The 10,293-nt window shown below is 37.3% G+C and overlaps 1 protein-coding gene across 1 annotated transcript in view; it reads right to left on the bottom strand.

Annotated features, from left to right (window-relative positions):
* Window positions 1-10,293, bottom strand: part of LOC107672740 (arf-GAP with Rho-GAP domain, ANK repeat and PH domain-containing protein 1-like) — a 35,902-nt gene that overhangs the window by 11,893 nt on the left and 13,716 nt on the right. Inside the window, exons 14-27 of the mRNA XM_016466060.1 lie at window positions 9,654-9,789; window positions 9,455-9,557; window positions 8,636-8,810; window positions 8,335-8,544; window positions 7,230-7,445; window positions 7,021-7,126; window positions 6,599-6,746; window positions 5,905-5,973; window positions 5,629-5,712; window positions 4,459-4,576; window positions 3,820-3,933; window positions 3,172-3,302; window positions 2,724-2,806; window positions 2,254-2,289 (exon numbers count right to left, since the gene is read on the bottom strand). Of these exons, the coding sequence (XP_016321546.1) occupies window positions 2,254-2,289; window positions 2,724-2,806; window positions 3,172-3,302; window positions 3,820-3,933; window positions 4,459-4,576; window positions 5,629-5,712; window positions 5,905-5,973; window positions 6,599-6,746; window positions 7,021-7,126; window positions 7,230-7,445; window positions 8,335-8,544; window positions 8,636-8,810; window positions 9,455-9,557; window positions 9,654-9,789 (1,729 nt within the window). The remainder of the gene's footprint in view (window positions 1-2,253; window positions 2,290-2,723; window positions 2,807-3,171; window positions 3,303-3,819; window positions 3,934-4,458; window positions 4,577-5,628; window positions 5,713-5,904; window positions 5,974-6,598; window positions 6,747-7,020; window positions 7,127-7,229; window positions 7,446-8,334; window positions 8,545-8,635; window positions 8,811-9,454; window positions 9,558-9,653; window positions 9,790-10,293) is intronic.

Genomic DNA, 10,293 nt, shown 5'->3' with positions numbered 1-10,293 from the left:
GTTATCAGCAAAGCGACGGCGAGTCGTGCGCCTTCACACTAGAGTTTACGGTACGTCAAATACAGGTACGCTGCGCATCCATTGCGATAAACTGAAAAATAGCACAGATCGCTTGACTGAGAGTGAAACTCTGAAACTTATACTTAGCCTCCAGCTCACACACTGGCGAGTAAAATCTAAGAAATTATTAGCCAATGGCCAATGTTAGACATCATTTAGTCGCCCAGAGTGAAGATTTAGTCGCATATGCCAGTGATTTACTCGCAAATGTAGAGGGTTAAGTAAAGACGAGGCAATTAAAATATACCGGCAACTTTAAATAGTTTAAATGAGTACAAAGGCATTTTTATCGCTCATACCTTATAGAGAGAAATAGCATAGACACTGACTGGTCAAGAATGAATCTTTGCTACTATATGAAGAGGGCCCTTGGGTTTGCTATAGCCCCAGGGCCCTATGTGTTCTTAATGCGGGCCTGCCTAGCCCTCAGCAAATGTGCAGTTGAGTCCCTGGATATAGTTATGTATAAAAAGGTCTCTAACACTAGCTTGCTCTATTCTTTTTCTATTCTATCTGTTTTCTTTTTATTTAGCCCTATTATATCATTTAAAAAAAGCCTTGCTACGTGTACTGCGTTAAGCTAACTGATACTTGTTATAGCAGTTGCATATCTTTGCTCTCTTGTTGATTTTGATTGCTTCCATTGTCCTCATTTGTAAGTCGATTTGGATAAAAGCGTCTGCTAAATGACTAAATGTAATGTAATGTAAATTTAGTTGTGTATATAATTGTATATAATACATATTTTTAAATTGTATTGCATAACTGTTGCTGTCATAATAATGACCCATTTTAAATGTTTACATGCTTTTCTTCTCTTTCTTCTTTTTGTTCTTAACAGCTCCCACTTGCTGTGGTGGAGCATTTATTAAACATTGTTCTTGTAAATACTTTTCAGCATTTCAGTAATAAATATGCATGCAAATTAGAGCGAAGTGCAACAGTTACTGTACGCTGCTCGGCTGTGGTCAAAAAGGATTTAAATGGTGAATTTTGAATTGATTTCTTCTTGTAAATTCAGAGATGTGGATTCGGATGGCAATTAAATTACCACACGACCTTGGTGTTTGTCAAAAAACAGTAGGTAATTTGGCCGTGGATTTTTACGCAGGTGGTGGGAGAAAAACACCAACATTCTGGATTTGGATGGCAATAAAATCACAGACTAACCCCTGTAAAGGTTTAAAATAGCTTATGTCCCCATGAGAAATAATTACCGTCTGAATAGGGCTTATGACAACAAAACAAGGCTGCAAAGCAAGTCAGAACAAGGCTGCAAATAAACGGAATATTTCCTATCATATGCAAAATTATGCTCTTACTGAGAATGAAAACATTGTTACAAGGTAAATTTGGGCATGATTATTATTTGGGGGTGCTTTTTAAGAAAAAAGATTGTTGCATATTGCTTGATATGTCAGTTAAATAATTAAAAAAGGAATATTTGTGGTGTAACTGTTCAAGATTGAGGGAGACTAAATGTATATGTTTTAGAATCTGCTATTTATATATCAATGCCCAAGGTGGTCACAGCTCTATGAACCCTTTTCACAGACTGTTACGACACATTTCAACGGTCATCAGCATCGTAAATCCTGCAAAGCTTTTTATATTTTATTTTTATTTTTTAAGAAATTGTTCATTTATTTCTAGACTTTGTATTATTATATTACCTTCGCATCAAATTACAAAAATAAATAAATAAACTGCTGTGAGGGTTCTTCTAATACAGAGGCTGTGGGAGTGATGGTAAATTTGACATTGTTCTCTCTTCTGATTGCCGTGCAATCTCTCTCTATTTTGTCCTCATTTTGAAAGTCGTGAAAACACTATTGTGGAGTTTTTCTGTTGCTATTTAAGCAAATAAACACAAACAAATATATATTTGATGTAGAAGTTTACACAACTATGATTAATTCTGCTTCTGAGAGGCCACAAAATTCAAAAGGGTCCAAGTGAAATAACAAGTCTCAGAATAACCCTGTGGTTCTCAATTCTGGTGGTGCTGTCCCACTGCTCTGCACATTTTGTATGTCTGATTTATCTATCACACCGTATGTAGATCATCAGTTCATCAGGAGAGAGCTGCACGAACGGAACTGAGTGTGCCAGATAAGAGAGAAATAGAGAGAAATGTGCAGAGCGGTGCGGGACCAACACCGGAAATTGGAAACCACGGCCCTACAGACTCACCACTGCTGCTTGTCATGAACCAGTGTTAGCCCCCATCTGTAAAGAAAATAAAAGAAATTTTACACACCACAAATTGTTTCTCTTTAAATGTATGTTAAAAGTATATATTGCTTTAATATATTTAGACAAGGATGCAAACTCCTGAGGGGTGAAAAATGTGTAATAAATATATAGTGTTATATATTTGCATCTTTTACAAAAACTAGCATTTATTGAGAAAAAAGCTGCCTAATAAGATAATAATTAGTAAGCGTATTATGCTAGTATGCTGTTCTGAATTCAACCATTGTTTCATTTTCAGTCATGTCATTGTCACATGTTTGGCTGCTGTGGGGTCAGTAGTGCAACTGTCACAACCATTCTTAACAATGTGTTTGCACATAACCATGTCCTGTCAGTTTGCATCCCTGCTTATGTGTGAGAGTAAGCTCTTGAGTAGAGGTAGTGTTAAGGTGCTCTCAGTTCATTACGGTGTGGGTGGATGCAGTTTGCTCCGGCAACCATGATAGAGCTTAAGCTCTTTGACAGGATATTCCCTCTCACACTGAGAACCCTGAAAGAACAGAAGCAGTTTTAAATTTATTATGCTTATTCATATGATTATACACCAGCTACACGCACACACACAGGTCAGCTATCCTTGTGGGGACTCTCCATAGGCGTAATGGTTTTTCTACTGTACAGACCGTATATTCTATTGTCCTACACCAACCCTACCCCTAAACCTACCCCTCACAGGAAACTTTCTGCATTTTTAGATTTTCAAAAAACTTCATTCTGTATGATTTATAAGCTTTTGTACCCGTGGGGACCACAATTTAGGTCCCCACCGTGACACGAGTCCCCATGAGTCTGTGTGTAGTCAGGTTTAAGTCCCCACCAGGATATATAAACCTGTACACACACACACATACACACCTGCAGTTCCTTGTGAAGTCTGAAGGTGGTGCCAGAAAGCTCACAGTGACGACTGTGTAAGTTTTTGCTACTTTCATTTTTAACCTCACAAACAGGCAATGGTCCACTTTTACAGAGATTCCCTATATTCTCTGCACACACACACAAATAAGCAAACAACTAGTGCACTGCTGCTAAAATAACTTAAACAACGTTAAAGCAGTAGGCTATTATATAGGATGTAATTTATTGCAGTTGTTTATTCACTTAATTTTTGGACGTTCTTTTTTGCACCATATTATGTACACTAGACTAACAGTCAAAAGTTTGGAAGCACTTCATTTGAGTCAAAAATGTTTCTTGTGACCTTAATAATCTTTTTTGAGCCAAATGTATATGGCTAAATGTTTGGGATTCGTTTTGTAGACAAGCATTGTGCCAATAAGTGAATTGAAAATTAAAAAGTATTCTCAAAAAGCATTTCAGAAGCTACAATAACAAAATCGAAATTGTACATGAGAATTGAAGTGTATTTTTTGTGTTTTTTAGAATTGAAATTTGCAAATTTGCAATTAAATTTTCATACTTTTTTCACCATTCTCATTAATTATGATGACTGAATTGATTTTCAAAGACACTATGCATTGGTGTTTGCATGACGAAACATACCCAGGTACCTCTTGATGCTGACGATATAATGATTCCTCTTGATCAGCAGGTGAGAGTGACAACTAAGTGAGAAATAGATTGGCAGCACTCTTTCCTGGTAATGCAGAGTCCTCTCTATTATAAAACAAATCAGAATACAATGAATACATTCAACCAACTGAATTTCTTAATTTCTAAGTACATCAAACAGCCACAGAAACCAGACGACTGTGTTTGTTGCCATTAATTTGCCTGTGTCTGTTGGTGCAGTGAATTTGCTTATACTGTGCATTTTGAACGTGACACCATGTTTTTGTACTACAGAATAGTAGGTAAAAATTAAATAATGACTAGGTTAAAATGCACTTTTAATTTAAACAAGAATGATGGACCAAGATGAACCATGAAGGAATTAAAGCCTTTGTCATAGGTGCATTATTCTACTGCACCAAAAGCAGACAATTAGTTATTGGCCATTTTCATGACAAAGTTTGTATTTTGTGTGAAATTTTACATTTGAAATTGGTAGCTGTTGTCTCTTTAACATAGAACTAAAGCAGCGTTAATACAAGTAAAGCAAATCATCATGGCACTTAGAATGAATACACAAATTAATCAGAAAAACAACTAAAATAAAAATAAAAAAGGGTGAAATCTCACCCATGTCCTCTTTCTCTAGAACTTCATAGCAGCTCCAGTACTCTTCATTGGCCTGCTGAATTCCTTTAAGCTCCAAAACCACAGAAACCAACTTGACTACCGTCATATCTGCTGCAATCTAACACACAGAGTACACACAAAGAAAATCTTCATCTACAAAGATCTTACACTAACTGAGAAGAAGTCCACAAGTAAGGTACTTAAAGTGGTCATATGATGCGATTTCAATTTTTCCTTTCTCTTTGGAGTGTTACAAGCTCTTGGTGCATAAAGAAGATCTGTAAAGTTACAAAGACTAAAGTCTCAAATCCAAAGAGATATTCTTTATAAAAGTTCAGAGTCAGCCACACCTACCTAAAACGTCTCGTTCTAACACGCCCCCACATATCTACCTCACTATGTGGGAAGATTTGCATAACGCCGCCCAAATGTTCACGCAAAGAAAGAAGGCGTAACTTTTATTCTCGCTGTAGTATTGTTGTTGCCGCCATGTCGTGAAGGCGCTGTGTTCTTCGTTGTGAAAGCGAAACTACTTTGTTTGGTCTTCCAAAAGAGGACGATATCCGCTTCGTCATGCCTGGAGCTGATCCGTGCTGGTCGCTGAGGGAATACATCAGCTTTCACCATGGACAAAACGGAATCCAGCCCGGGGTCCGTCACATGTGGTTGCCGCTCATTCTCCGATCACAAATGCAGACAGAATTTTATGTTTACGCGGCGCGATGCAACGCGTAAAAAGACAGTATAAGTCATTATAATCAGTAATTATGTCCCCACTGGATGCAACAAATGCCTCGTTTGTAATGGGTTTTAATGTTTTCGTCTCGTCGCTCCGGCCGGGACACAGCATCACAGTATGTGAGGGGCGTAACATTTCCGTCTCACGCTTGAGGTATTCAGCCAATCACAACGCACTGGATAGCTGGCCAATCAGAGCACACCTCGCTTTTTCAGACCGATGAGCTTTGTAAAAATCGAAGCGTTTCAAAAAGGCGGGGCATAGAGGAGAAACAATAATGTACAGTATGTGGAAAATAATGTGTTTTTTTAACTTTAAACCGCATAAACACATTTCATTACACCAAATACACCAAATAATGTTCTTTTTAGCAGCATCATATGACCCCTTTAAGTACATCAATTTAAGTTTGTGTTAAAATAAATATCCACCTGAACAACCACCTCTGCACCCTCATCTTTCTTCTCCAGGTAAACAGCACAAATGGTGCTGGATGGAGTTCGACTCAAGGGCCTCTGAAATATAATAAAGTCAGCCATTAATGTCAAATACCAGCGAAACAAAACAGTTCAAATAATTCATCAACAACTTTTCAGTGTTACTGTACTATTCAGTAATGTCATCAAAGCCAGCAACTCAACACGAGGAGTTCTTTAGATATTTCATTATGTATTGCAAAACAGCATTCAAAAAAAGTGAACTCTGACCTGGGACTTGTGTTTATTCAGGATGTCAGATGTCATGTTAAGCTGCCTCTGAAGGTCAGACTCTGAGACCTGCAACAGAAGCTTCATCTCAGTCATCATTTTTATCAACAGTTTATCAACAGCATTTGATGAATATTCTGAATTAATATTTATTAATTCATAAGCGCATCAGCTGGTCTATATGTCAGCATGAATCAAAAAGACTATTTTGATTGTATTTCATCCTTGCTCCTCTCCATGAATGAATGTGGTTTGAGGCACCAGTATACACATGAATCAGGACATCTTATCAGAATGGATGGACAAATAAATAATGTTTATTGTTTGCTTGTTTTTACAACTGATGATTCTCCCTGAATTGCTGAATGATCCATGGTTAGTTTTCTCATTCATTATGACAATGCTACCGTAGCTTCTTTTCTCTGTGTACGTATATGATGTGACATGCACAGGTGAATGAAGTATGTATGCAATTTTTACCGCAAAATCTGTCCCAACAGCTCTACAATATATAATTACTATTGGTTTATCAACGTGCCCAAATACACTTTGATAAACCTATACTAATGAAAGATCCTATTTAAAATTAAGACATGGTTTGGAAGAAAAAAAATAATCTTTAAAGGTTTAGCTAATACTTAGCTTTAAAGGTTTAACTGAGTAGAGTTAGTACCGATATTAAAGACAGACTCACATTAAAAATGCTGCAGTAGTTTTGGATCAGTTCCTCCACCACCTGAGATCCTGTGACATCCGTTCCATCTGTCTGAAAAAGTGTTGGACCGAACACGATACCAAGGTTTCGTATAGTCATCTGATTCTCATCAGACAGGTGCTGAACACTGACAAAGCAGACATTTCAGGTCAAGTTTTTGGATGTACTACTATCAATAACTACATACTCCTCCTTATGATCAATTCAAATCAATGGAGTACCAGAAAAATTCAAAACAACTTTTTAAAGTAGGATAAAAACTCCCGTCTAGTTTTAGAGCTGCTTAGATGTCATCAGAAAGAAAATTATTGAAGACAGAGGACAACTAGTGTTTTATAGTGGTTTGGGTAGTACTTTGTAGGTTTTAGACAGCTGAGCAGGTCAGATGACTTATAACATACCAAACCAGGTGGTGTATGAGTGCTTTGAGTGTTTCTCTGTTAACTTCTGGGAGGTTTGAAAGGAGAATCTGGTATCTATGAATCTTCTCGCTTCTGTCCTCAAGACCTGCCGAGAGTTAAAAAAGTACTTGTTACAATAGTGTTCAACTACTCCCACTTTCTAAGTAGTATTAAATATCTCATCTCACATTACTCCACTTTTTATTCACCTGCTGCTCTAAGCCAGCTGTCGCTGTTTTCTTGTCCATTAAACACTCCATCTTTGACCTCCCTGAGAAATCGCTTCAGCGTGTTAGCCACGTCATCCACAGAATAGTCTGATTCACGCAGTGTTACACTTCGTGCATTATTTTGAAACCTCTCCAGCAGTTTGGTCACATGAGAATTAATCCCACTCTTCCGGTAGATTCCTGATGACATCAGTCCTATAAGAAAGAAATGTGACATTATCTTTGTGTTACAGCATTCATTTGTGACCCTGGACCACAAAACCAGTCTTAAGTCTCTTGGGTATATTTGTAGCAATAGCCAAAAAAAACATTGTATGGGTCAAAATTATTGATTTTTCTTTTATGCCAAAAATAATTAGGATATTAAGTAAAGATCATGTTCCATGAAGATATTTTGTAAATTTCCTACCGTAAATATATAAAAACTTAATTTTTGATTAGTAATATGCATTGCTAAGAACTTCATTTGGACAACTTTAAAGGCGATTTTCTCAGTATTTAGATTTTTTGCACCCTCAGATTCCAGATTTTTAAATAGTTGTATCTCGGCCAAATATTGTCCTAACAATACATCAATGGAAAGCTTATTTATTCAGCTTTCAGATGATGTATAAATCTCAATTTTGAAAAATTTACCCTTATGACTGGTTTTGTGGTCCAGGGTCACATTTTAGAAATTTCCGCTTTACTTCCTTCCTTTTAGGAGATAATCATTACATTTTGAGAGATGTGATTTAATTGGTGGCACCATGAAGAAAGAGATGTGCATCTAGCACTTTAATTAAAATTTAAGAGAGTACAATAGCTGCCAATCAGCTGCCTGACCAGTAAATAAAATTAACCAGAAAGGTTGGCTGCCCTAACAATCACCTAGATCAGCACAGTAACCACATAGCAACTGTGCAAGAAAAAAACACACACAAAAAAAACACTCAGAAAACCTTAGAAACTGCATAGCAACATTCCAGCAATAACACTGTAGCATCTCTGTGACTCTCGTATATTTCCTTAATAAAACTTTAATTTTTCATTTCTATAACAATGTTTGTGCATTCTTCTGTAATGTCAATGTGTGTTTGTATACCATAACGTGTTATATGGTCCAGGCAGCGGTCAATAGTCACAGGGACACCCAGATCAGTGAGTTGCTGTTGTGATAGTGGCTGATCTCCAGCACCAGATCTCTGCTGAATGAAGGTCTGCCAGCCCACAAAATGAGGCCTTTGGTCAGCCAGCAAATGCAGAGGTCCACCTCTCCACACAAGTACCATGGAGCCAGCACTGTCAGAGAGATCTACATACACATTCGCACTCAGAGTAAATTTATATAGACACCCACATTTTCATACTGTCACATGACTGTGTGTATGTGAGCTGTAACTCACTGAGTGTGAGTAGCTTGCGCAGGTCGATTGCTTGTACATTGTCTTCCAGTAACACCTGCAGTTTGAAGGTGCTCAGGCAAAACCAACCGATGCCATGGTTGCCCTCAGTGCAGCGCAGGCGACCCAGACGATCACAGGTTCCACACATATCAAACAGTGCAGGAGGCAGCACAGCCTGAATGGAGGGAAGAGAAGAAAGGGAGAGAAGTGGGTCAGTTTATTTGTCTCCAACTCCAATATAGTAAAAAAAATATATTGTTCCATCTTTACAGAATAATGCAAGGAAGGCTGCAAGGAAGGAGATATGAATATTTAGAAATTGAAAAACAACAACTTTTTTATGCTTTTGAAACAAGTCTCTTATGCTCACAAAATTATTTGATTAAAAAATACAGTAAAACAGTAATATTACAAATGATTATTACAGTACATTATTGTAGTTTAGTAATATTATAATATGTTATTTATAGTAATATTAGTAACATATTATAATATGTTATTATTTATAGTAATATTATAAATGTTATTTATTCCTGTAATGGAAAAACTGATACCTTAGCACCCCCTTGTGGGCCAGTTTAAAAAAAACTCTAGTACAGGGTGTCAAACTCAATTCCTGGAGGGCCGGAGCCCAGCAGAGTTTAGATTCAACCCTAATTAAACACACCTCATCCAACTAATCAAGTCTTTCAGGCTTATTTGAAAACTACATGGTATATGTGTTGGAGCAAGGCTGGAACAAAACTCTGCAGGGCGTTACTATATTGGCTCTAATCTGAAGCACTTGTTTGTCCTTCAAATGACAAAAGGTTTGATCACCATGGCAATAGCCCGGATCCAGTTCTTGACGATGCTGCCATCATCAGTTCCAAAGAGGTAGACTCTCCCCTCCTCAGAGTACAGCTCAAATGTGTGTTCATAGCTGCCAGCCAATTAGAGAGGACATGGTAAATATGGCATTTCAGAATTAATGTGGTAAAAATAAACTCATTTAGGATCGAAGGTCAGGGTTTATTACCCATGTTTCCCTGGGCTGTTGACAGACAGGCAGATGATTTCACTGGTCTTCATGCCACCACACTTGTTGTGACTCTGTTCACTCTTAAAGTAGCTAAACATTCCATCACCAAGGCAACACCAACGCTGAGAGAAATCTACAATATTCACCACAATAAGGTTCATACACATACAGACACAAGGCACTCCAACAAAACATATACAGGTGCATCACAATTTGAGTTGAATTACTGAAATAAATTAACTTTTCCACGACATTCTAATTTATTGAGATGCACCTGTAATAGGTTTATAGTTACTCATTTATTTGTAATTGAAAAACACTAGAATTTGCCATGAATACTTGTAGATTAATTCACAGATGTAAGCCTATGGTTGCCGTGATTTTGCCAAGTAAGACATGTTCCTGGATCAACATCTTTTGTTGATCCTGGATCAACATAACTGTACAAAAATATAGACTTAACCCAATCCCTAACCCTAAACCTAACCCTACCCATAATTTATTCCTAAAAACAGTGTGAAACGATAGCTGATTAACAAGGGTGTAGAAGCACCTAACCCTGATTGTAAGCCTAAAACAGATATTTCCTGAAAAGTTATATCTCAATTCGGTTTGGTTGTTTGGAATGTTGTTCCAG

Source organism: Sinocyclocheilus anshuiensis, unplaced genomic scaffold (assembly GCF_001515605.1).
Source record: "Sinocyclocheilus anshuiensis isolate Anshui unplaced genomic scaffold, SAMN03320099.WGS_v1.1 scaffold88, whole genome shotgun sequence".
Taxonomy (NCBI): Eukaryota; Metazoa; Chordata; class Actinopteri; order Cypriniformes; family Cyprinidae; genus Sinocyclocheilus; species Sinocyclocheilus anshuiensis.
Note: the sequence above shows the minus strand (reverse complement) of the source record. Positions and strands in the feature narration are given on the sequence as shown.